The sequence below is a fragment of the Mustelus asterias genome, chromosome 9 (assembly GCF_964213995.1).
Source record: "Mustelus asterias chromosome 9, sMusAst1.hap1.1, whole genome shotgun sequence".
Classification (NCBI taxonomy): Eukaryota; Metazoa; Chordata; class Chondrichthyes; order Carcharhiniformes; family Triakidae; genus Mustelus; species Mustelus asterias.
In genome coordinates, this window is record NC_135809.1 from 6,125,599 (window position 1) to 6,153,056 (window position 27,458).

General features: G+C 45.0%; 1 protein-coding gene across 2 annotated transcripts in view; it reads left to right on the forward strand.

The window, feature by feature from the left end:
• Positions 1-578: 578 nt before the first annotated feature.
• The window catches only part of endouc (endonuclease, polyU-specific C), a 37,656-nt gene continuing 10,776 nt past the window's right edge, over positions 579-27,458 (forward strand). The window contains exons 1-5 of one of the 2 annotated variants that reach the window (XM_078219561.1): positions 579-774; positions 20,414-20,513; positions 20,917-21,028; positions 25,370-25,491; positions 27,287-27,399. In XM_078219561.1, the coding sequence (XP_078075687.1) occupies positions 20,415-20,513; positions 20,917-21,028; positions 25,370-25,491; positions 27,287-27,399 (446 nt within the window). In that variant the 5' untranslated portion in view covers positions 579-774; position 20,414. Of the gene's footprint in view, positions 775-20,251; positions 20,514-20,916; positions 21,029-25,369; positions 25,492-27,286; positions 27,400-27,458 lie in introns of those variants that run through there. The other variant, XM_078219559.1, reaches the window with a different exon arrangement.

Here is a 27,458-nt window from a genome sequence, read left to right on the forward strand (position 1 = left end):
CCTCCTTTTTGGGGAGCTGCCCCTTTTACTTTGTCCTGATTTAATCTGAGTTTGTTTACTTGGTTTGGTTTGACCTAAAAAGAGGGCAAGATCAGGATATGGTGGATTACCTACTCATTACAGTTCTGTTTAATTGATGCCCTTACATCATTATCCTCAACATCGTTTTATTCCTATGTTTGGAATTAATTAAAAATTAACAAATTGTGCAACTGATTGTAGCAAGTAGTAATAACTGCTTGCTGTATATTTATTTCTCGGACAAATCAAAGCAGTAGTTGTGTGCTGTTTAAATTACTAGCACAGCGCTACAGTAATTAGAATCTTCCTTGTATCTTTAATACTGAGTGTCTTGTTTTAAAGTGTCACCAAAGGGATCTGTGTATTTCGTTGCTCAGTCTATCATCTGCAAAGTGGTGCGATACAGCAATAGTGAGAGACTACGGTTACTCTGATTGATGTGGGAAGACTGGAGTGTGTGGGCAGATTCAGAGAGAAACAGCAATGTAATCAAGTGGCGCCAACGCCACTACAAGGACGTAATAGTGGTGGGGCAGGTGGAGTGAGCCTATTTGTTCAGAGCAGAGTCTTAAGACTGTCTGTGACTTTACGTGATAGCATTTGAGTAGGTTCAGAGTGTCACTTCAGAGAGAAATAACTGGCGATGTTTGCACACTTAAGGTGAAATTGGAGCCATTAACTGCTTCCAGACCATTTGAGCCGATCGTTTGCAATCAAATTGCTTCGCATCTAAGCGGAAGAGTTCTCCCCAAGGTAAGTAACGCATTTGTTGTATAGAATGAAACTGGGTGAGCCTTTCCTCCATCTAATCCTCTTCCAGTATTGGCTGCCAGCTGATCTGAGCGTGTCATTTGGAGGAGAAAAAAATAACCCCGTGACAATTGTTTAGTTAATAGTTTGCGAGTCCTTGAGAGGGGGGAGGAGGGGGGAGTGCGGTTACTAGAATAGTTCCGGGGTTGAGGGATTTTACTACAAGGTTAGCTTGCAAAGGCTGGGGATGATCTTTTTTTGGAGCAAAGGAGATTGAATAGGGGTGTACAAGATTATGACAGGTTTACATAAGGTAGACAAAGAAAAGGTGCAGGGGGGATGTGAGAAATAATTTTTTATGTGGTGGGTGGTAATGAGCTTCAACTCTCTGTCGATCAATCAATGAATTCAAAAAGAAATTGGATGGATATATGAGGGACATAAGCGAGCAGGGCAAGAGCGGATGGGGGAGGGACTCACTGGATTGGGACCTGGTTCGATTCTGATCTTGAGTGACCATGTGTGGAGTTTGCATGTTCTCCCTGTGTCTGCGTGGATTTCCTCTGGGTGCTCCACAGTTTCCTCCCACAGTCCAAAGGTGTGCCAGTTAGGTGGATTGGCCATGCTAAATTGCCCCTTAGTGTCCCAAGATGTATAGGTTCAGGGAATTAGTGGGGTAAATATGTGGGGATATGGGGCCTGGTTAAGCTACTCCGTTGGAGAGTCGGTGCTGATGCGATGGGCCGAATGGGCTCCTTCTGCACTGTAGAGATTGCTCTAGAGACCCTGGCAGGGAGTCAGGGGGGGGGGCTGAATGGCCTCTACAATTTAAATCTGGAACACCCTCTTTAAGAATAGACAAGACACAGAAAAAATGAAGTAATTTGGAACTCGTGGGTTCATATTCTGACTTGATGCTGCAGGATAGGGACTGTAAAACTCAGATATCGGGCTGTACTCTGAGTCTGTCGCAGCCACAGGTATAAACAGAAGTGCTGCTGCACACATCTGTGTAAACACCTTGTGTCAATATATACTCAGTAAGAAGTTTAACAACACCAGGTTAAAGTCCAACAGGTTTATTTGGTAGCAAAAGCCACACAAGCTTTCGGAGCTCTAAGCCCCTTCTTCAGGTGAGTGGGAATTCTGTTCACAAACAGAGCATATAAAGACACAGACTCAATTTACATGAATAATGGTTGGAATGCGCATACTTACAACTAATCAAGTCTTTAAGAAACAAAACAACATGAGTGGAGAGAGCATCAAGACAGGCTAAAAAGATGTGTATTGTCTCCAGACAAGACAGTCAGTGAAACTCTGTGGGTGTTACAAATAGTGGGACATGAACCCAATATCCCGGTTGAGGCCGTCCTCGTGTGTGCAGAACTTGGCTATCAGTTTCTGCTCAGCGACTCTGCGCCGTCGTGTGTCGCGAAGGCCGCCTTGGAGAACGCTTACCCGAATACACGTTATACACGAGGACGGCCTCAACCGGGATATTGGGTTCATGTCCCACTATTTGTAACCCCCACAGAGTTTCACTGACTGTCTTGTCTGGAGACAATACACATCTTTTTAGCCTGTCTTGATGCTCTCTCCACTCATGTTGTTTTGTTTCTTAAAGACTTGATTAGTTGTAAGTATTCGCATTCCAACCATTATTCATGTAAATTGAGTTTGTGTCTTTATGTGCTCTGTTTGTGAACAGAATTCCCACTCACCTGAAGAAGGGGCTTGCAGCTCTGAAAGCTTGTGTGGCTTTTGCTACCAAATAAACCTGTTGGACTTTAACCTGGTGTTGTTAAACTTCTTACTGTGTTTACCCCAGTCCAACGCCGGCATCTCCACATCATCAATATATACTGCCATTCCCTCTCCAGTAAACCTTCCTTTTTTGATATCAAACAGGATCCCTTCTGGGAAGGTGCCCAGTTGATGGGACTTGTGAATAAGGCTGAGATCTGAACCTGGCAACATGTGGCTAATGCCCTTGGTCTCTGTTTAGTCTCAATCTGTGTACACCATTCCTGAATGTTTTAATTGCTTTGTTAATGCTTTGCCACTGGATCGCTGCAGTTTCCATTAAGCAGGTAAGTGGGTTGATCTTGAAACGATAAGTGGATTGGAAAATAATAAATGTTATCTGGGAATGAGCAATATCTCTGGCTATCTCTAATCTATATTCGTTGCTGCCAGAACCCTTAAAGATTTTTTTAAATTGAGTTTATAAATGATAAACTTATCAGTTCCTGAGATCCTTATTATTTTATAGAACCATTTACATCCTGAAGCTGTTGAGGAACCAGCCAGAGATCTCTGTAGAGAGCGATAAAGAGAAATTCAAACATCCAGTTAAATTCCCAAAGAGTGACAAGATTTCATGTTTTATAACTTTTACTGTAATAAATGACTAAAAAACTATTGACTAAACAATATTTTCTTTCTGTAGGCAATCTATGCTTTAAACTGCAGAAAATTGATTCCTCATTCAAACTTTTAGTACAACCGAAAATCTCCCGCTATAATTATGTTATTCTGCCCTGCTCCTGATGGCCTGCTTACTTTTTACTTAGTAAGAGTTTTAACAACACCAGGTTAAAGTCCAACAGGTTTATTTGATAGCAAATACCATTAGGTTTTGGAGCGCTGCTCCTTCGTCAGATGGAGTGGAAATCTGCTCTCAAACAGGGCACAGAGACACAAAATCAAGTTACAGAATACTTTTTACTTTCCCAGCTGGGTGACTCATGATCCCAGACTGACTTCCATTGCGAGGGATATTATGTGGGCTCCTTCCCTCTATCCCCACTCTTCTTTAAATCCTCTGAAACTCGATTTTCAATGTGTGTGCCAGCTCCACCCACATTCTGTGTGTTGAACAATAGAGTTAGCACTTTCTCTGTTTCATAAGACATAGGAGCAGATTTAGGCCACTCGGCCCATCGAGTCTGCTCCGCCATTCAATCATGGCTGATATTTTTCTCATCCCCATTCTCCTGCATTTTCCCCATAACCCCTGATCCCCTTATTAATCAAGAACCTATCTATCTCTGTCTTAAAGATACTCAATGACCCGGCCTCCACAGCCTTCTGCGGCAAAGACTTCCACAGATTCACCACTCTCTGGCTGAAGAAATTCCTCCTCATCTCAGTTTTAGAGGATTGTCCCTTTAGGTTGTGCCCTCTAGTTCTAGTTTTTCCTACAAGTGGAAACATCCTCTCCACGTCCCCTCTATCCAGGCCTCGCAATACTGGCAGCCCCTCTCTGTTGCTTTGTGTCTCTCTGGTGGTGACAAATCACACCCAAACCAAATACTGCTTTTTGTGATATTCATGTATTTTGTGGGGGGAGAGATCTGGAACTGGATCTCAGAACTGGGTTCCTCTGCCTCTTCCCCATGGCAACATGAAACACATTAGCCCCGTATCCAGGTACAAATGCTAATTAATCATCTTTGATCCCAATTTCATCTTCAGAGTAAATGAATAGTTTACAGCACACTGTGTACAACCTAACACCTCTTATACTTTTCTGGGACTTTGGGAGTCTCAGGGTTTACTCACGGTAGACTCAAACACACCTACTATTGTCTCCCTGCATAACACCTTACCTTCTCAGTAAAACAATCTAAGTCTATTGGTCTCTAACAATCAAATCACCCAGGCTTACTGTCGGGCAGACTTCACATCACATGACCCCCTTTATTTACCTTCATTATAAAACTACAATCCCAAACTAAAATAAGCCTCTTAATTGGGGCGGCGCGGTAGCACAGTGGTTAGCACTGCTGCTTCACAGCTCCAGGGTCCTGGGTTCGATTCCCGGCTTGGGTCACTGTCTGTGTGGAGTTTGCACATTCTCCTCGTGTCTGCGTGGGTTTCCTCCAGGTGCTCCAGTTTCCTCCCACAGTCCAAAGATGTGCGGGTTAGGTTGATTGGCCATGCTAAAATTGCCCCTTAGTGTCCTGGGATGTGTAGATTAGAGGGATTAGCAGGTAAAATATGTTGGGATATGGGGGTAAGGCCTGGATGGAATTGTGGTCGGTGCAGACTCGATGGGCCGAATGGCCTCTTTCTGTACTGTAGGGTTTCTATGACTTTCTATGAATTGTAATAAATGGAAGATATAGGGTTAGACAGGGTAGATTCAGAAAGAATGTTCCCGTTGGTGGGGGAGTCCAGACCTTGGGGTCATAGTTTGAGGATAAGGAGGTGAGGAGAAAGTTCTTCACCCAGAGAGTGGAATTTACAACCACAGAGTAATTGAGGTCAAAACATTGTGTGCTGTCAAGAAGAAATTAGATAATAGCTCTTGGGGTTCAAGGGGTATAATGGGGGGGAAGGGGGATCAGGATATTGAATTCGATGATCAGCCATGATCATAATGAATGGTGGAGCAGGGCCGAAGGGCCGAATGGCCTACTCCTGCTTCTCGGTTTTTATGTTTCTATATTCTCTGCAGTGAAAATGTTAATGAAAATCATAGAATCCCTACGGTGCAGAAGGAGGCCATTCAGCCCCTCGAGTCTGCACTGACCACAATCCCACCCAGGCCCTATCCCCATAACCCCATGCATTTGCCCTGCTAACCCCCCTACTACTTTTTAAAATATTCACCATTCCATTACAATCTCTCCATGTCTGATCATAGTTCAGTGATCTAGTCTCCTCGAATAATGTGTGTGGTGTAATTGATGGTGAGGGTATTCAGGCTGCTGTGACAGGGTTTGTGCCAGTAGCCGTGGTTTGGTTTTCGGATAAACGATGCCCCATTTATCTGCCTGACTATTCAGTCCCTCCGCCTCGCTGTTTTGCACACTCTGCATTTGAGGGAAGAAAGGCTGGATTTTCTATTGTCCAACCTCAGGACCTTCCCAAAACATTTCACATCAAGTTTTAATGCAATTGCTCGATGGGATGAATGTTGGCCAAGGCACAGGGGAAGAACTCCTTCTTCGTTGCTCTGTGTTGAAGCGTGGTGATTAGACTCAAAGTTGCTGTTTCCTCAGGAGGACTTTTTCGAGAACTCTGTACTTGACTCGCCCTTTCTGAATTGTCGAGCAGAGGGTGAGTGCGGTAGATAAGCGCTGAGGCTATTGCTCCTGTTTCCTCCCATAGTTGGAAAGACGTGCTGGTTAGGTGTATTAGCCATGCTAAATTCTCGCTCCGTGTACCCGAACAGGTGCTGGACTGTGGCAACTCAGGGATTTTCACCGTAACTTCATTACATTATTAATGTAAGCCTACTTGTGACACTAATAAATAAACTTAAACTTCCTGAATAAACTGATGTGCAGGATGTTGGGTTCTTTTTTTTTTTTTGCTCGCTGCTATTTTTAATGAAATTGGAAAAGTTGTGTAAATAAACATCTGAGTGGTTTGGGCGTAAAACACTTCAATTTTTATTTATTCTTTCATGGAATATGGGTGTCACTGTCAAAGCCAACATTTATGGTCCATCCCTAATTGCCTCTTGAACTGAGTGACTTGCTGGGCCATTCCAGAGGGTAGTTGAGAGTCAACCACATTGCTGTGGAACTGGAGTCACATGTAGGCCAGACCGGGTAAGGACGGCAGATTTCCTTCCCTAAAGGGACATTAGTGAACCAGGTGTGTTTTTACAACAATCGATTGATGGTTGTCGCAGTCGCCATTACCCAGCTGCCCCAATAGAATCTGACCCCGAGCGTTAGCCTAACCCTGTGGAGTGCTCATCCACCGACATTACCGCTATGCCACTGTCTCTCTCTATAGTGTAGCTGAAGCGCTGGACAGATAAATTTGACAGCTCTCAATGTGTCCAGAATCATTAAATGAGGGCATTTGGCTCATTCCTCCTTTGTTGGCTCTTTGGTATCGTTCGTCTGACTCCCCTGTTCTTTTCCCATAATGTGGAGATGCCGGCGTTGGACTGGGGTAGGCACAGTAAGAAGTCTCACAACACCAGGTTAAAGTCCAACAGGTTTATTTGCTACCAAGTAAACCTGTTGGACTTTAACCTGGTGTTGTGAGACTTCTTACTGTGCTTATCCCATAACCCAGCCATTTCTTTCCATTTCCCCTTTTGAAGGTTGGTATTGAATTTACTACCTCTTTTTGCTACCATTCATTGCTATCATTCAATCTTTCTCAGAAGACTAAGGAAATTTGGCATGTCGGCTACGACTCTGTCCAACTTATACAGATGCACCATAGAAAGCATTCTTTCTGGTTGTATCACAGCTTGGTATGGGGCTCCTGCTCTGCCCAAGACTGCAAGGAACTACAACAGGTTGTGAATGTCGCCCAATCCATCCCACAAACCAGCCTCCCATCCATTGACTCTGTCTACGCTTCCCGCTGCCTCGGCAAAGCAGCCAGCATAATTAAGGACCCCACGCACCCCGGACATTCTCTCTTCCACCTTCTTTCGTCGGGAAAAAGATACAAAAGTCTGAGGTCACGTACCAACCGACTCAAGAACAACTTCTTCCCTGCTGCTGTCAGACTTTTGAATGGACCTACCTTGCATTAAGTTGATCTTTCTCTACACTCTAGCTATGACTGTAACACTACATTCTGCACTCTCTCCTTTCCTTCTCTATGAACGGTATGCTTTGCCTGTATAGCGCACAAGAAACAATACTTTTCACTGTATGTTAATACATGTGACAATAATAAATCAAATCAAATCATTGCCCTTTCTTTCAGGCAACGGATTCTAGATTGCAAGCACTGGCTATGTCAAAAGAATGTTTCCTTATGTGGCCTCTTTCTTGTTTTGCCAATTCCCTTTAGTTTGTTTGCTCTGGTTACTGACCCTCGATCTACCGCCAGAAGCAGATTAAGGCGATGAGTTTAAATGGTATCGTGTTTCAACATAAACCACTTTCCATATCGTACTTTGTTTTTTTTTTAGAAAAAAGGTCTGCTCTCAAAATGGAGTCCTGCCCATTAAGAAACGATTAGGATAAGCTCACTGCGCTCTCCACTTGCTCGCAGTATAAGAATTGAAAAGTCTGTTTCTAATTTTGAAACAGGAAGTGTTATGAAGAGTGAGTTTGTTTTTAGCAGCATCCTGTCTGTTAGCTGGTGTAATCTCTTGCGTAGGAGCATAAAATGTTAGGCATAGGAATAGACCATTCTGTGTGTGCCTGCTGCCTTTCAATATTTTTCAGTTTGTTACTAGTTCTTGCTTTGAAGAGCAAGAGTTGAAAGTAAATAACGGCTACGCCGTTACAGAGTGACACGTTTAGCATCTGTATGGTTTCCGTTAGATGTCATTTCTTTCCTCAAGAATATGAAGTCCATTCCTGATTGGTGCATTTTTTTTAAAAAACGAGCAGTAATCGGGTCAGATCCTCCAGCAGGGTGGAGTGAATGACTCCAGTGGGCGGCTCCGGTTCACCTATCGGCAGCTCAGTTAGCAAAGGAAATAAGTGTCTGACATTGAGTGGAGCTGTACCCGAGCAGGGAATCCACACTGTCGGGAGGGCAGAAATGAGTAATAAAAGCGAGCAGCCTCTCCGAACCGCCCAGCATCTAATGGGTCAATTCCTCGACACTATCCTCATTGTATCCGAAAACGCAGCATGATGTGGAATAGTCAAACCAGAACTGACTGTATTTCAAAAGTGGTTTTATATTCACTTACAAAAATTTTTAAAAAACACTCTCAGAAGACAAGCGCAAGCTAAGCTAAGTTAAATTTAAAATTTATTCATTAGTGTCACAAGTAGGTTTACATTAACACTGCAATGAAGTTACTGTGAAAACCCCCTGGTCACCGCACTCTGGTGCCTGTTCGGGTAGACTGAGGGAGAATTTAGCACGGCCAATGCACCCTAACCAGCACATCTCTCGGACTGTTGGAGGAAACCGGAGCACCCGGAGGAGACCCACACCGACACGGGGAGAATGTGCAGACTCCACACAGACAGTTACCCAAGCCGGGAATCGAACCTGAGTCCCTGGCGCTGTGAGGCAGCGGCGCCACCCAAGCTAGTGCAACATACTGAAATATCCTGACTCCTGCATCTGTTGAACAGCTTTTTTAACAAAAAATGTTGATGGGAGGTGGTGTCACTGACACTGCCAACATTTACTGCCTGTCTCTGATTTGCTTCTGTCTCGCAGCTCTGAAATGGATCTGCTATTTACGATCGAGATGTTCGACGCTAAACAATGATCTCGAGGGGGAGGGATGTAGTTCACACAAAGGCTCATTCACATACAGTGACTGACTTTAACTCCAAGTTTAAATGTTCAAAACTGTTACAAGTCAGGTTGGATACTTCAGGGTGTTCTATGAAGCTCGCCTGACCTGTAACATTTTACATTGAATTTGGCTGGGACAAGCATGAGAGGCTTCACTCCAGGTGCGATTCCACTGACCCATGAGGAGCTTTTATCAAAAACAAAGTTTAATTAAGAATATTGTTGACATGTACAGTAAGACACTTAGAAAGAACTTTTAACAATTACAAACAAGGAAACCGCAACCACGATAATGTCTCAAGGAATAGGCAGCACAGTGGTTAGCACTGCTGCCTTACAACTCCAGAGACCCAGGTTCGATTCCCGGCTTGGGTCGCTGTCTGTGTGGATTTTGCACATTCTCCCTGTGTCTGCGTGGGTTTCCTCCCACAGTCCAAAGATGTGCGGGTTAGGTGGATTGGCCATGCTAAATTGCCCCTTAGCGTCCCGGGATGTGTAAGTTAGAGGGATTAGCGGGGTAAATGTGTGGGGTTGTGGGGATAGGGCCTGGGGTGGGGTTGTTGTCAGTGCAGACCCGATGGGCCGAATGGCCTCCTTCTGTACTGTAGGGTTTCTATGATTTCTAATATCTCTAATGTGTTCCAACCAAAGCCACCATCCAATACACAAAACCCTCCAAATAAACACAATACAGCCTAGGTTAATTCCCACTTGTTACAGGAATCCTGCCTCCTGGGCTGAATGCTCAAAATCCCTTGTGAAGAAACTCCGAAGAGGTTGTAGTCGAATCTGTTTCCCAAAACACAGCTTCTTTAATACAGAACCAAACAAAGAGAAAAAACACAGGGAGAGAAGGAAAGACTGCTTCTTAGCTTGCTGCTAAACTGCTTCCCAAAAACAAAACTAAAAACCCAAAGGAAAAAACCCCTATCACCTGACTGCCACAGCTTAGCTCCACCCCCAATGACATCACTGAAGCTGCATGATTTTTAAAAAGCCTTTCTTAAAGGTACACTCACATGACAAAACATCTCAGTAAATTGTTTACCATCTTAAAGTTTAAAGTTCTCTTTGTTTTCGAAGTATAGCCTTAGTTGTGATGTGAGGAAACCATAGAATCCCTACTTTGCAGAAGGAGGCCATTTGGCCCATCGAGTCAGTACCAACCACAATTCCACCCAGGTCCTATTCCCACAATCCCACGCATTTACCTGCTAATCCCCCTGACACTAGGGTCAATATTAGCATGGCCATTCCACCTAACCAGCACATCTTTGGACTGTGGGAGGAAACTGGAGCCTCCGGAGGAAACCCATGAAAACACGGGGAAAATGTGCAAACTCCACACGGACAGTGAACCGAGGCCAGAATTGCACCAATCTAATTGTACACAGCAAGCTCCCACAAGCAGCAATGTAATAAATGACCAGATAATCTGTATTCTTTCCAGTAATGTTGATTTAAGGGATAAGTATTGACTAGACCCCAGTCTGGCAGCATGATGGCACAGTGGTTAGCACTGCTGCCTCACAGCGCCAGGGAGCGGGTTCCATTCCCGGCTTGGGTCACTGTCAGTGTGGAGTCTGCACGTTCTCCCCGTGTCTGCGTGGGTTTCCTCCCACAGTCCAAAAGATGTGCTGGTTAGGTGCATTGGCCATGTTAAATTCTCCCTCAGTCTACCCGAACAGGTGCCTGAGTGTGGCGACTGGGGGATTTTCGCAGTAACATCTGTGTTAATGTAAGCCTACTTGTGACTCATAAATATATAAACTTTTTGTTAATAAGCCTTGTCTTAGTTTTCAAAGTAGCGCTGTGGGATCCGTCACATCCACCCGAGAGAGTGGACACGACCTCGATTTAATGTGTCTCTTGAAATAGCGTTGAATGTTGCGTAGTATAAGTGGGGCAACTCACTTCAAATAGTTATGGAATGTGGAAATTAAACAACAATGTGTTAACAAAGTGGTTAGTTTCAAAGTTGGGGCGGGGGAGCGGGAAACATGGTGGCACAGTGGTTAGCATTGCTACATCACGGTGCCAGGGACCCAAGTTCAATTCCCAGTTTGGGTCACTGTCTGTGCGGAGTCTGCACGTTCTCCCCGTGTCTGCATGGGTTTCCTCCGGGTGCTCCGGTCTCCTCCCACAGTACGCAAGACATGCTGGTTAGGTGCATTGGCCGTGCTAAATTCTCTGTGTACCCGAACAGGCACCAGAGTGTGGCGACTAGGGGATTTTCACAGTAACTTCATTGCAGTGTTAATATAAGCCTACTTGTGACACTAATAAATAAACTTTATCAAATGTAGCATTAGTTCATAAACTGCCTAGAATATTTTAGCTATATATATATAATTTCTATCTAAACTCATAAATATGGGAAGTATTTCTCTGCTACTGAGTAGTGTTTAGTGAACCACATGGAATGTTGTAATGATGGATTTTAAAAAAAATCTATGAACTGTTTTTGACACCTGATCTGTTATTGTGTAATTTAAAACTCAGATTCCCTTTCCCCTTGTGAATAGAGCAGGCTTCACTAAACTCCAACAATCATTTTAGTTGCACTATCCCAAGAGTGTGTTTGCTGTTTACGCGTTCAGTGGGACTGTTTTTATGCAGAAATGATAAATTTGGTGTGTGCTTTGAGAGCTATTTATATACGCGAACGCTCAGGATGATGGAATGGTTATGGTACAGAAAGAGGTCTGTTGTTTCTGTGTCAGCTCCCTGGAGATAATTTCACCCAATCCCACTCCCGTGTCCTTTATTCAGAGCTGTGAAAAAAATCTCTTAAGATAACAATCCAATTCCTTTTTCAAGCATCGGCAATAAGACTCTCTCTCTCCAGCAATATTGAGATATATCCTTCGGGATCAGGATGTCATTGACAAGACTGGCAGTTGTTGCCCAAGGCTTGCATAACCCTGTGAATGTGGTGGTGAGCTTCCTTCCTGGGTGGTCTTAGCTTTTGCCTTTGTTAAAGTCTGTCGTGCGAGTTCCACCAATAAGCCTGCACATTTTTTTGATGTGTTCCTGGATCATGGGCGTCGCTGGCTGGCCTGCATTTATTGCCCAACCCACATTGTCCAAGGGTAGTTGAGAGTCAACCACATTGCTGTGGCTCTGGAGTCACATGTAGATCAGGTCGGGTAAGGACGACAGATTTCCTTTCCTAAAGGACGTTAGTGAAGATGGGTTTTTCCAACAATTGACAATGGTCTCGTGGTCATCAGTAGGTTCTTCGTTCAAGATATTATTTTTTATTGATTTCAAATTCCACCATCTGCCATGGCGGGATTCGAACCCGGCTCCCCAGAACATTAGCTGAGCTTCTGGATTAACAGTCTAGCGACAATATCACTAGGCCATCGCTTCTCCCTTGTATTGCATGAGAATTCTCAACAGTCGGAAGCCTTGTAACTCTATCACAGGATTACATTGATGACTAATTCTCAGTCTGCCGCCATGACCATCAAATAATTAACTTTGGGTTCTGATGAGCTTAGAATTCACCAAGGTTGGTTCACCAATCTCTTTCTCTCTCATTCAAAGGTCTCTGAAACCTGAATAGCCACAGACTGATCACACAGCATTCCTGTTTAGTCTGGAGAGTAAATATGGCCGTGATCGCTCTGTAAAAATCATTATTTATTCTTAAAAAGCTTCAGATCAGCAAAACGAAATTGGGAAGTGTACATTTCCAAAAAAAGTGAAGTTTTTTTTTCATTCACAGGATGTGGGCTACGCTGGCAAGGCCAGCATTTGTTGCCCCTGGAGAAGGTGGTGGGGTGAACTGCCTTATTGAACCGCTGCAGACATTGTGGTGTATGAACACCCATAGTGCTGTTAGGGAGGATGTTCCAGGATTTTGACCCAGCGACAATGAGTGATATAGTTCCAAGTCAGAAATAAAATTAAAATGCTGGAAAAACTCAGCAGGTCAGGCAGCATCTGTGGGGAGAGAAGCAGAGTTAATGTTGACTTTTCTTCGGAATTGGTTCATCCAACAGATCTCCAGATCCACAGTGTTTTGCTTTTAGTTCCGAGTCAGGATGGTGTGCAACTGGAAGGGGAACTTGCAGGTGGTGATGTTCCTCTGCACCCTTATGCATCTGAGTGGTAGTGGGTTTGGAAGGTGCTTCAATGGAACCTTGCTGAGTTTCTGCAGTGCATCTTGTAGATGGTACACACTGATGCCACAGTGTCTCAGTGGAGGGGGTGAAGATATAAAGGGTGGAAGGGGTACTAATCAAGCTGGCTGCTATTTTTCTCAATGGTATTGAGTTTCTTGAGCATTGTTGTTTTGAATGTGTAGACTACTCCATCACACTCCTGCCTTGTGCCTTGTAGATGGTGGACAGGCTTTGGGTAGTTAGGAGGTTACTCACCACAGAATTCCCAGCCTCTGACCTGTACGATATTTATCTGGCTGGTCTAGTTAGGTTTCTGGTTGATGATAACCCCCTGGATGTTAATATTGAGGGATTCGGACATGGTCATTGAACATCAAGCGGAGATGATTGGATTCTCTCTCGTTGGAGATGGTTATTGGCTGGAACTTGTGTGGCGCCAATACTACTTGCCACTTATCAGCCCAAGCCTGAATGTTCTCTGGGTGTTGGTGGAGGACTGAACGTTTTATTAATTGTTTATTTTGTGTGATTAAACCCACTTTTGACAGTATTAATAAAACCAGATACTGCTCTTAAATACATCATATTGTGAAGAAAAGTTAAACGTCTTATTGAGAATGGGCTGGTTGATGGAAAATTTTGCATTTGTGATTTTTTTTTCACAGAAATTGAAACTGTAGACATTTGTGAAGACATAAATACATTACCTCTCGATCAGAGAAAAGTTAAAGTTTAGTTATTAGTCACAAGTAGGCTTATGTTCACAATGCAATGAAGTTACTGTGAAATTCTCCGAGTCACCACACTCCAGCGCCTGTTCGGGTAACACTGAGGGAGAACTTAGCATGGCCAATTCACCTAACCTGCACGTCTTTGGACTGTGGGAGGAAACCGGAGCACCGGAGGAAACCCATGCAGACACGGGGAGAACGTGCAAACTCCACACAGTGACCCAAGCCAGGAATTGAACCTGGGTCCCTGGCGCTGTGAGGCAGCAGTGCTAACCACTGTGCCATCATACCGCCCCTCTACAGTGTCAATTCTGTGCTGCTTACTCGCACAGAAACTCCGCTACCAATGTTCTTGAACTCCTAAACCTGGTATTGTTCTCCCTGTGGCAAGAAACTCATGGTTATGGGACCGGGTGTCAAATCTCTCCTTCAATCATGTTAAATGCCAACCAGCTGGATGTTAAATATTCCTACCTTGGGTGCACAGTGACAGAGAATTTGTTCCTCAACGCAGAACCTGATGCATTTACAGGGAAAGCAACCTACATCTTCATAAAATGTGCAGGGAGTAACATCAAACAGCATAATTAAGGACCCCACGCACCCGGACATTCTCTCTTTCACCTTCTTCCGTCTGGAAAAAGATACAGAAGTCTGAGCTCACGTACCAACCGACTCGAGAACAGCTTCTTCCCTGCTGCTGTCAGACTTTTGAATGCACCTACCTTGCATTAAGTTGATCTTTCTCTACACCCTAGCTATGACTGTAACACTACATTCTGTACCCTCTCCTTTCCTTCTCTATGCATGGTATGCTTTGTCTGTATAGCGCGCAAGAAACAATACTTTTCACTATGTTAATACATGTGACAATAATAAATCAAATCAAACTGACTCTGGGATCAGGTTGCTGATATAAGAATTCTCTGTTCTTCTCTGTATCTTACTCCATGGATGAAGTACAGCTATCCAGAAAGGAAGCTCATTGCTGCTAATAGTGCAGTCTAAGAAGCTTGTGGAAGGACAAGATTGGCCACTCAGCAGTGGGTCAGCATGCACCGCTCTGGCCATCAGTGGCTACAATCACTTGGCGACAGGTGCCAACACTGAAAACAACAACTAACGGTGATACTGGATACCCACTTCATAAGCAACACTTGCGGCAGAACCTGTCCCTTTCCAATTGGTCTCTTCACCCCATCAAGAAAAGTGCATCACATGAAGCTACCTCAACCTCATTGGATTTGATTTGCTGCATGTCTGTCACTTTACACAGAGGCAGGGTTCTGACAACCAACCTACTCTGCACAACTTTAACAGAACATTAGAAAGTGGGAGTAGACCTTTCAGCCCCTCTAGCCTGATTGGGAACACCTCATCTCAGCACCTACCCTGTCAAACTATCCCAGAATCTTGTTTCAAAGAGATTACTTCTAAACTCCAGTTAGTATAGATCTACTCTAATCAACCCCTCCTCATTGGTCAGTGCTCTATTGTTTGAGGGATTAATCTAATGATCCCAGTTTCATCACGGTGCCCAAAGTGAAATCGTGGCCGTGTTGCATATTTGGGGAAAATGTGCCAGAGATTCGCACCACTTCCAGTCTGGTGCTCCCTGTGAGTGGGGCGGCACGGTGGCACAGTGGTTAGCATTGCTGTCTCACAGCGCCAGGAACCCGGGTTCGATTCCCGGCTTGGGTCTCTGTGTGGAGTCTGCACGTTCTCCCCGTGTCTGCGTGGGTTTCCTCCCACACTCCGAAAGACGTGCAGGTTAGGTTGATTGGCCATGCTAAATTGCTCCTTAGTGTCCCGGGATGTGTAGGTTGGAGGGATATGTGGGGTGACGGGGATACGGCCTGGTGGGATTGTTGTCACTGCAGACCCGATGGGCTGAATGGCCTCCTTCTGCACTGTAGGGATTCTATGATTCTACAATTCTCAAAGGAAGCACCTGATTTGGCTGCAGTCTGGCCTCTGTTTAATGGTGAACATCTTTGCATGCTCACTTAAAATATGAATGCTTTACAACAATGTGTGCGTTTCAGTGATCACAGACTTATTGGGTAACAATCTAGATTGGGCGTCTGTACAAAACAGTGAGCTGAACTGCCAATTAAAATCCCTTGGCTTTGGAAGACTTGAGACTTTGGCTATGGAGAGTGCTGTATAAATTATATTTTATTCTGTTCTGTAAGTCAAACATATGCTAGACTTATTAAAAAAATTAAATTTGCAAATGGTGCACAAGGTTTTGAGGTGACTGACCAGTATTTTTCTAATTACTGGATTGAGAACTCTTCAGTAGTTTGTACCGGGAAGTTCTGTGATCGATTCCATCCCGACTTTGAGTAATTAATAGCTTCCCGCTGAACTAGAATGGCCGTCCCTTGTCCCCTTGAGTACCCTGTAATTTAAAATGTTGCAACTCGAGACTGATAACGTACATCTAATGACTGGTGGCACAGTGGTCAGCACTGCTGCCTCTCAGCTCCAGGGACCCGGGTTCAATTCCGGCCTTGGGTCACTGTCTGTGTGGCGTTTGCATGTTCTCCCCGTGTCCGCGTGGGTTTTCTCTTGAGTGCTCTGGTTTCCTCCTGCACTCCAAAGATGTGCGGGTTAGGTAGATTGGCCGTGCTAAATTAACCCTGAGTGTCAGGCGGTTAGCAGGATAAATATGTGGGGTTACGGGAATAGGGCCTGCGTGGGATTGTTGTCGATGCAGGCTTGATGGGCCAAACTGTAGGGATTCTATAATTCTGTTCTATTATTTCAATCAAATGTTATCTAAATCTATTTAAACTTCTGGATGAAGAGGAATTGAATCTTTTTTTTTGCTCCTTGGCCGCCACGGGATCCACTCTGCTCACAGACAAGTGGCTATGTTAGTATTTCCTGTTTTTCCTTTTTAATGAGACGGTGTCCAAGGTGGACAGTGCTCCCAGGGAACTGGAGTTTACCCTGTGACCCACTCAATAGACAAATAAATGCTATTTTTCTCGTTATTTTGGGAACTCTAAAACCGACAGGTGGAAGAACAACCCACTAAACGATTCTACATTTCAGGCTAAACAACAGGCTGTGTTTATTGTTATATAGATACATTAAAAAATTTATGTACAGAAATAGTCTGCTCACCCCGATTCCAATAATGTTGCTCTCCAAATGAGCTCTCCTGTATAATACCTCTGTTCTGATCATTCCCTGCACCCTGTGAGTTTGAGATGTAGTGTGTGGGGGCATGCGTATAATTTATATACGTCCTCTGTTCCAGTCCTGCCAATCCAGTTTCCGCTCTTGTCACAATGGCTCTCATCAAAGTTGCAAATGATATCCTGTGTGATTGTGCCAAAAGGTGCTTTCTCAATCATAAAAATACCAACATAGCCACTTGTCTGTGAGTGGATCCCGTGGCGGCCAAGGAGCAAAAGAATCCAGCAACTGAACTCGGAAAGCTGTTTTTCTCAGCTACAACCTAGCTCCTCCCATCTCTAGTATCACATGACTATATGACCCTCTATACCTAACTCACCTTCCATTCCTTTAATCAAGAAAACACCCCCAACAGTCGTCGTCTTTGATAAACAAAAGCTAATTAAGCTTTCTGCTAAATAAAGACTGAAATGGCTAAATTGAGTAATTATCCTGCTTTCCAGCATCTGTTGTATTCCCACCAGACAAACTGACTGCTTGTAGAAAAACACTGAATCTTAAAGCAGTCCCCCTTAAACATAAAATATATTTAAGCACAGTATCATCACAAGTGGGACTCGAACCCACAACTTTCTGACTGAGGTGAGAGTGCTACCCACTGAGCCATTGTTGACCATTGTGGTTAGCTTTGCTTTTGGGAACATGAAAAATTCTTACCTTTACATGTTCTGCTTCCAACTATGATACTCCTAAAATCCAGTGAAATCATAGAATTTCTACAGTACAGAAGGAGGCATTTCGGCCCATCAAGTCTGTACCGGCCACAATCCCACCCCAGGCCCTATTTCCATAACCCTCACTTACCCTGCTAATCCCCCTGACACTAGGGTCAATTTAGTATGACCAATCCACCTAACCTGCACATCTTTGGACTGTGGGAGGAAACCGGAGCACCCGGAGGAAACCCACGCAGACACGGGGAGAATGTGCAGACTCCACACAGACAGTGATCCAAGCCGGGAATTGAACCTGGTTCCCTGACGCTGTGAGGCAGCAGTGCTAACCACTGTGCCACCCGTGCTGCCCTTAAAATAGCGATGGTGTGGGATTTTTCTCCCTCTCCGCGGTGTGTTTTGGGGGGCGGAGGGCAGTGCGCTGCTTTTTGGCAGTGGGATCCTATGACCCCGCCATTGTCAATGGGGTTTCCCATTGAACGCACCCCTCTTCACCGGGAAACCCATGGTGGGGATGCGCCATTGGTGGGACCGTAAGATCCACTTGCGTCCGGCAATGGGCTTTTTGACTTACAATTATGGACGAATTCTGTACAAAAACAACCTCTCTGGGTTTACTGCAGGAACTGTTTTGAGTGTAAAAACTTGACAGATCTGTGGCTGATTCAGGAAATGCGTGGGATGCGCACTGAACAAATAAATCCATGAGGGTCAAGGCCAAGGATGAGCAGAAATCGATGGAACAGATGGGGGAATGTTAGCTCTGGTTACGTTCATGTTAATTTCAGTGTTTTTCAGTAACTGGTGCCTGGAGTAAAAATCCAAGAACCAAAATCGCAAATTAAGGTCAATTGAGATTTTTTTTAAAGAAAATTATTCGCAATGTGTGGGTGTTAGTAACCAACCTGGAATATACTGAAGGTAAGCATGCAGGTACAGCAGGCGGTAAAGAAGGCAAATGGCGTGTTGGCCTTCATTGCGAGAGGTTTTGAGTACAGGAGCAGGGATGTGTTGTTGCAATTATACAGGGCCTTGGCAAGGCCACACCTAGAGTATTGTGAGCAGTTTTGGTCTCCTTTTCTGAGGAAGGATGTTCTTGCTCTCAAGGGAATGCAGCGAAGGTTTACCAGGCTGATTCCGGGGATGGCGGGACTGATGTATGAGGAGAGATTGACTGGGTTAGGATTGTTTTCACTGAAGTTCAGACGAATAAGGGGGGGATCTCATAGAGACTTATTAAATTCTAACAGGACTAGACAAGGTAGATGCAGGGAGGATGTTCCCGATGGTGGGAGAGTCCAGAACCAGGGGTCACAGTCTGAGGATTCAGGGTAGACCATTTAGGACGGAGGTGAGGAGACATTTCTTCACCCAAAGAGTGGTGAGCCTGTGGAATTCATTACCACAGGAAGTAGTTGATGCCAAAACATTGAATGTATTCAAGAGGCAGCTGGATACAGCATTTGGGGTGAATGGGATCAAAGGTTATGGGGAGAAAGCAGGAATAGGCTATTGAGTTGGATGATCAGCCATGATCATAATGAATGGCGGAGCAGGCTCGAAGGGCCAAATGGCCGCCTCCTGCTCCTATCTTCTATGTTTCTGTGAATCTATCCACATCTCCAATTATCTCAAGGACGGGATCATTTAAGGAACAAATCTTTCTTCTCATCTTTCTCACGTGCACGCATGCACTCTCACACTCGCTCCCATCTCACACTCGCTCCCATCTCTCGCTCGCTCCCATCTCTCGCTCGCACGCACACACAGCCTCCGATTGGATGAGCTGGAAACAGCAGAAAACTCACATTGTATTAATCAGCTGGGCCTGCTGCTGAACCCAGTTTGGGCAAACCTGACATAAGGAATTGGCCTTGCTCAGCGCAGATGGCTTTTTGAAATTATCCTTGCGCAGACGTCTCTGGTAAGTGGATAGAGTCTTTGAGCCAAAGCCAAACACACAATGAGTCTGTACGAATCCTCACCGAGGAACTCATTAACCGATGGGCTGAAAAGTCTCCTCCAGTGCCTTTTATTTCGGGATGTGGAGATGCTGGCGTTGGACTGAGGTGAGCACAGTAAGAAGGCTCACTACACCAGGTTAAAGTCCAATAGATTGATTTGGAATCATGAGCTTTCAGAGCGCTGCTCCTTCATCAGGTGAGTCACCTGGAATCACCTGTTGAAGGAGCAGAGCTCCGAAAGCTCGTGATTCCAAATTATTTCCAACTTATTTTGAGAGTCTCGAATTGGGTTGAGAGGAGAGATTCCCAACACAATCCAAAACTGTTCTGATGATTGCACGCCAAGAATAAACTGAAGTTCAGCCAAAAGTGTCACGGTCAGGAATTGAAGGACACTGCATCTGTAACCCAGATGTTTTGGCTGGTCTAACCTACATTTTAGAGTGTTTTCTGCACTAGGTTACATCCCTCTGTAATTATTTACTGATCGCTAATACAATTTGTTCACAATACGCCAGTGACTGTGCTTTGGAAAAGGAACTTGATTGGCGGTCTAACATTTTGGGGATGTCCTAAGACTGCTCTAATAGCAGAACAAGTCCCAGTTAGTGCACTATTGCTGTGTTTGGTTCTGGTTGGGGAAAGAGCTGGAAGTTACGACTGGAACCCAAGAAAGTTTATCCCCCAAACAAGATGAATCTCATTTTTTGCTGTCTCTTTCTATTTCCCAGAATGGCAATGAATGAGGATCTTTCCAAGATACTGAATGAGCTTTGGAAAGCGGATGAAAATCGGCTTCTTCCTGGGAAAGACTATCAGATCTCTGTACAGGTTGGCATCTTTTTAAACCGGATCTTTAACAATTATGGTTGAAAATGTTGTTTGATGTGTTAACTGTGTTTTAGCCGTGTTGGGATTTGTATAGCGTGGTGTTGGACACCATTGTTTCTATTGGGATTTAACCAGAGCAGTTTTGTTTGTCATTTGTGAGATGTGATCATTGTTGCCCATCCCTAATTGTCCTTGGCGGTGGTGACCCGCTGCCTTGTACCGCTACAGTCTGTGTGCACTCGCAATGCTGTGAGGGATGGCATTCCAGGATTTAGGCTCTGTGACGGTGAAGGAACGGCGATAGGGTGGGGCTTGGAGTGGAGCTTGAAGGTGCAGTGTTGTGTAACATTGGTTATTTCTGCTGTGAGACCTGCAGTAAAAGCAGCCTCTGTGTCCCTCGCAGGGTAAAGCCTCTTATGTCCCTGCTGGAAGTAACAATGCAAAAGACAATGCCCGCAGACCACTCTTCTCCTACGTGAACGAGGAGCGTTTACGGACAATCAAGTCCTTTGCTGGTAAGTTCCCAAGTTTATTATGTAATATTCAATAACAGTTTCCCAAACTTTTCCAGCCACCGAATCCTTTTGGCTGCCCAAGAAAAGTGACGGAGCCCCTAAAAACATTCTTATTATGTTAAAGAGTTAGAACAGATATTGCACAATAGGTACACACATACAAAATAACATCTAGCGATTAGCGATCAATAAATGTTTACATTTATTATAATTAAAAAGATTTCTTATTCAACAAATACTTAAGTCTTACCTTTTTGTCGTTTGGAATGGGAGAGTGATGTTGATCTTTTGTTTACAAATTTGTTTACTGCTCGATAGAGGGCTGGATTCTCATACCAGACACGTACACACTCACTCTCACACCTAAAAGCATGCACGCACACACTCTCTCTCTCTCTCCCTCTCTCTCATGCTCCTTTCTCTCTCTCCCTCTCTCATGCTCCATTCTCTCTCTCTCTCTCCCTCTCTCTCTCTGTCTCTCTCCCTCTCTCTCTCCCTCTCTCTCTCATGCTCCTTTCTCTCTCTCTCTCCCTCTCTCTCTCACATGCTCCTTTCTCTCTCTCTATCCCTCTCTCTCCCTCTCTCTCTCTCTCCCTCCCACTCTCTCTCTCCCTCTCTCTCTCTCTCTCTCTCCCCCTCTCTCTCTCTCCCTCTCTCTCTCACATGCTCCTTTTTCTCTCTCTCTCTCTCACATGCTCCTTTTTCTCTCTCTCTCCCTCTCTCTCACATGCTCCTTTCTCTCTCTCCCTCTCTCATGCTCCATTCTCTCTCTCTCTCTCCCTCTCTCTCTCATGCTCCTTTCTCCCTCTCTCCCTCCCTCTCTCCCTCCCTCTCTCCCTCCCTCTCTCTCTCTCTCTCTCTCTCCCCCTCTCTCTCTCACATGCTCCTTTCTCTCTCTCTCTCTCTCTCACATGCTCCTTTCTCTCTCTCTCCTTCTCATGCTCCATTCTCTCTCTCTCTCCCTCTCTCTCACATGCTCCTCTTTCTCTCTCTCTCTCCTTCTCATGCTCCATTCTCTCTCTCTCTCTCTCTCTCACATGCTCCTTTCTCTCTCCTTCTCATGCTCCATTCTCTCTCTCCCTCCCTCTCTCTCACATGCTCCTTTTTCTCTCTCTCTCTCTCTCACATGCTCCTTTCTCTCTCTCTCACATGCTCCTTTTTCTCTCTCTCTCTCTCTCTCTCACATGCTCCATTCTCTCTCTCTCTCTCTCTCTCTCACATGCTCCTTTCTCTCTCTCTCTCTCTCTCTCTCTCTCACATGCTCCTTTTTCTCTCTCTCTCTCACATGCTCCTTTCTCTCTCTCTCCTTCTCATGCTCCATTCTCTCTCTCCCTCCCTCTCTCTCACATGCTCCATTCTCTCTCTCTCTCTCTCTCACATGCTCCTTTTTCTCTCTCTCTCTCTCTCACATGCTCCTTTTTCTCTCTCTCTCTCTCACATGCTCCTTTCTCTCTCTCTCTCTCTCACATGCTCCTTTCTCTCTCTCTCCTTCTCATGCTCCATTCTCTCTCTCTCTCCCTCTCTCTCTCACATGCTCCTTTCTCTCTCTCTCCTTCTCATGCTCCATTCTCTCTCTCTCTCCCTCTCTCTCACATGCTCCTCTTTCTCTCTCTCTCTCCTTCTCATGCTCCATTCTCTCTCTCTCTCTCTCTCTCACATGCTCCTTTCTCTCTCCTTCTCATGCTCCATTCTCTCTCTCCCTCCCTCTCTCTCACATGCTCCTTTTTCTCTCTCTCTCTCTCTCACATGCTCCTTTCTCTCTCTCTCACATGCTCCTTTTTCTCTCTCTCTCTCTCTCTCTCACATGCTCCATTCTCTCTCTCTCTCTCTCTCTCACATGCTCCTTTCTCTCTCTCTCTCTCTCTCTCTCTCACATGCTCCTTTTTCTCTCTCTCTCTCACATGCTCCTTTCTCTCTCTCTCCTTCTCATGCTCCATTCTCTCTCTCCCTCCCTCTCTCTCACATGCTCCATTCTCTCTCTCTCTCTCTCTCACATGCTCCTTTTTCTCTCTCTCTCTCTCTCTCACATGCTCCTTTTTCTCTCTCTCTCTCTCACATGCTCCTTTCTCTCTCTCTCTCTCTCACATGCTCCTTTCTCTCTCTCTCCTTCTCATGCTCCATTCTCTCTCTCTCTCCCTCTCTCTCTCACATGCTCCTTTCTCTCTCTCTCCTTCTCATGCTCCATTCTCTCTCTCTCTCCCTCTCTCTCTCACATGCTCCTTTCTCTCTCTCACACGCGCACTGTTTTGTTCAGATCAGAAATTCCAAATTGGAGTCCGCCTGGATCATACATTTTGCAATTTGAATTTACTCAGGTAAGCACGAGATGTTTCACTTCAGATATGATTCAAACGACCCACTAGGGAGCTTTTATCAAACAAAGTTTATTTAAGAATATAGTTCAACATAGGATCATAGAATCTACAGCACAGAGACGGGCCCTTCGGCTCCAACTGGTCCATGCCGACCAAAAAGCCTATCTAAGCTAACCCCATTTGCCTGCATTTGGCCCATATCCCCCTAAACCTTTCCTATCCATGTATCTGTCCAAATGCCCTTTAAATGTTGTCAATGTCCCTGCCTCAACCCCTTCTGACTCTAAAACCAAAACTGAAAGTGAGTCCTTGAATTTTTCTGGGCAGGAACTGCCTGACTTTGACTTTTCAATCAATCTTCCCTCTCACAATGCAAGGTCATAAAAGATCCCAGAGAGTATCTGAGGCCCAAAGTAACAATACGCAAAACCCCATTTAAGCCATTGAAGCAGCAATAAAAGGACTTCTAACCAGACAGCCCGTCAAAAATGAAACCAAAAGGCCTGCTTACAACTGCAGAGAACATGATTTAAAAAAAATACATTTCTTAAAGGTACACTCGGGTCACATGCGCGTGCGCGCACACACTCTCACATTCCGTCATCTCTCAGACATGCACAAACACACACCCCTCTATCTGCCCCTCAGAGCCCTCCTGTCTTCCCAGCCTCGGTCCCATCCACCCCCAGCCTCTGCGGCTGAGGGTGGATGCGACTTACTTTACTCCACCGTCTGTATACCTACCGTGGAAACTCTGGATGAGTACTCCGGAACCCAGTTTGGGAAATGATCCAATAGCTGACAGTGGGAATCTGGGTTTATTCAGTTTTATCATTGAATCTCAATTTGTAGATCTGACGTGATCTGTTCACTGCTTTCCTTCTGACTCTGTTTGATAACTGGCTCTGATTCGGGATTCTACGAGGGATTCCAAGCTGCTCACCAACAACAATTAACCTCACACCGATCTCTGAGTTGACAGTGGTTAAGGAACAGACCAATTAGTGGAGGGGGAGGTGATGGCCCAGTGGTATTATCACTTGATTATTAATCTAGAAACTCAGCTAGTGTTCTGGGGACCCAAGTTCGAATCCCGCCATGGCAGATGGTGGAATTTGAATTCAATAAAAAATATCTGGAATTAAGAATCTACTGATGACCATGAAACCATTGTCGATTGTTGGAAAAACCCATCTGGTTCACTAATCCCTTCCTTTAGGGAAGGAAATCTGCTGTCCTTATCCGGTCTGGCTGACGTGACCCCAGAGCCACAGCAATGTGTTTGACTCTCAACTGCCCTCAAGGGCAACGAGAGATGGACAATAAGTACTGGCCCAGCCAGCGACGGCCATGACCCATGAATGAATTTTTAAAAAGAGCACTGTTCCATGGTAGCAGAATAATGTATTGTGCAGTGTATGGTCTAATGTTCTTCAACTTACTGTGAGCAGGACCACAGACTAACTACAGCATTGTGGCTTCATTCCAGAACCATTCAGCACACGCTGAGTCCATGCTGTAGTTTTCCAGCATCTGTGCTGTTTTCCCAGGCAGACTGACTGCACTGTGGATTAGATTTCCCTTGACCTAGTTCTTCAATATCACTCTGGGAGTGGCTTTCTCAGAACATAAGAGCCAGGATTCTCTGCTCTCATTCACACACACACACAACATTTATCTGACCCAAATGGGCCTTTCTTCATAGAATCATAGAATCCTACAGTTCAGAAGGAGGCCATTCGGCCCATCGAGTCTGCACCGACCACAATCCCACCCAGGCCCTATCCCCATAACCCCATGCATTTACCCGAGCTAGTCCCCCTGACACGAAGGGGCGACTTAGCATGGCCAATCCACCTAACCCACACATCTTTGGACTTCATTGCTTCTACTTTTAGATTTTGCCAGCAGTGTAATTTTAAAACATATCTTAGTTGCGCTTTTTGTGTATTTTGAAAGGTGATTCTTTTGGTAAATTGTTCCATACAGTCGCGTAATTTTAACATTTAATCGTTTGTTTGAACAGCCTTCACTGCCCTCCTGGACAACTACGAGATGTCAACTGGAATTGCTGAGGTCGTGACTCCGGAAGAGAGAGCTGAAAACAGCCGCTTTCTCGATGTGATTCTCGAGACCAAGGTCATGCAGGTGAGTGCTGTCAGTATGTAGACCAGTGAATAGAAATTCAGCGATGTAAACTTTTCTTCCTGCTTTCACAAGCTGTGTGCAAAGTGCCCCGTTGTGGACCACAGTCCAACTTCCTTTCCTGAAGCAAAGTCCTGCCAAATCTCTCTGTGTTACTAAAAGTACTCATACAAACTCCAGGAAGTTTTTATAAAGCGTTACAACTTTGGCTGCATTCTTCAGTTTCACCGATCTGGTGTCCGAGCACTTTCACGTGCCCTGAAAGTGTTGGATATTTGTACCAACCATCCGCAATCACGTTCCTGACCAAATAATTGTCAAAGTTTTTATTTTTAATTCTTCGGCTATTCCTGCTGTGGTTTCTCCCACAGTCTGACACCATGGGTTAAATGAACCATTGGGTAACCAGTTGTAGCCTGCTCATGGGCGGCACGGCGCCACAGTGGTTGGCACTGCTACCTCACAGCGCCAGGGACCCGGGTTCGATTCCGGCTTGGGTCACTGTCTGTGCGGACTCTGCACGTTCTCCCCGTGTCTGCGTGGGTTTCTTCCAATTTCCTCCCACAGTCCGAAAGACGTGCTGGTTAGGGTGCATTGGCAATGCTAAATTCTCCCTCACTGTATCCGAACAGGCGCCAGAGTGTGGCAGCTAGGGGATTTTCACAACAACTCCATTGCAGTGTTAGTGTAAGCCGATTTGTGACACTAATAAATAAACCTTGAGCTTTGTGACATTGAGCCCAACAACCCGATCTGCTGCTGGTCCTTCTTATCCGTGTTTTGAAGGTGGCTGGTTGTATCTGATTGGCTGGGGGGTGAATTTTTAATCAGACCAGGCTGATTCCAGGGATGGCGGGACTGATGTATGAGGAGAGATTGACTAAGTTAGGATTGTTTTCACTGGAGTTCAGACGAATGAGTGGGGATCTCATAGACTTATAAAATTCTAACAGGACTAGACAGGGTAGATGCAGGGAGGATATTCCCGACGGTGGAAGAGTCCCAGAATCAGGGGTCACAATCTGAGGATTCGGGGGTAGACCATTTAGGGTGGAGGTGAGGAGACATTTCTTCACCCAGAGAGTGGTGAGCCTGTGGAATTCATTACCACAGGAAGTAGTTGATGCCAAAACATTGAATGTATTCAAGAGGCGGCTGGATATAGCACTCGGGGCGAACGGGGTCAAAGGTTATGGGGAGAAAGCAGGATTAGGCTATTGAGTTGGATGATCAGCTTTGATTGTGATGAATGGCGGAGCAGGCTCGAAGGGCCGAATGGCCTCCTCCTGCTCCTATCTTCTATGTTTCTATGACCCATGCAGCAGGAAACCACCAAGACCGGATCAGTGCTAACCACTGTGTAACGGAGAGTGATGTCAGGTTCAGTTGATCCCATCAGTCAGTTACCTACAGGTTGAATTAGGTTAAAACTCACCACCACCACTCTGGTGTCTGCATTGCAATTAATTGAGAAGATACAAAAGTCTGAGGTCAGGTACCAACCGACTCAAGGACAGCTTCTTCCCTGCTGCTGCTGTCAGACTTTTGAATGGACCTACCTCGCATTAAGTTGATCTTTCTCTACACCCTAGCTATGACTGTAACACTACATTCTGCACCCTGTCCTGTCCTTCTCTATGAACAGTATGCTTTGCCTGTATAGCGCGCAAGAAACAATACTTTTCACTGTATATTAGTGCATGTGACAATAATAAATCAAATCAGCAAATTAAACTGAGCAGTAACTGTTAAATCCAATACTTTAGCCATGACTCTCGCGATTGCTCTCTCTCTCCAGATAACTCACCAATACCTCACTAGTAAAAGTCTCACGTCGGCCAACCCACAGGAGTTCAAGCAACATCTGTACGACATCTGGTTTCAGCTTTATTCCCGAGGAGGAAACCGTGGGTATGTTTACGACAGTAAAGTGTCTAACAGAATTTAGTCTATTTCTAACATCTGCCTGC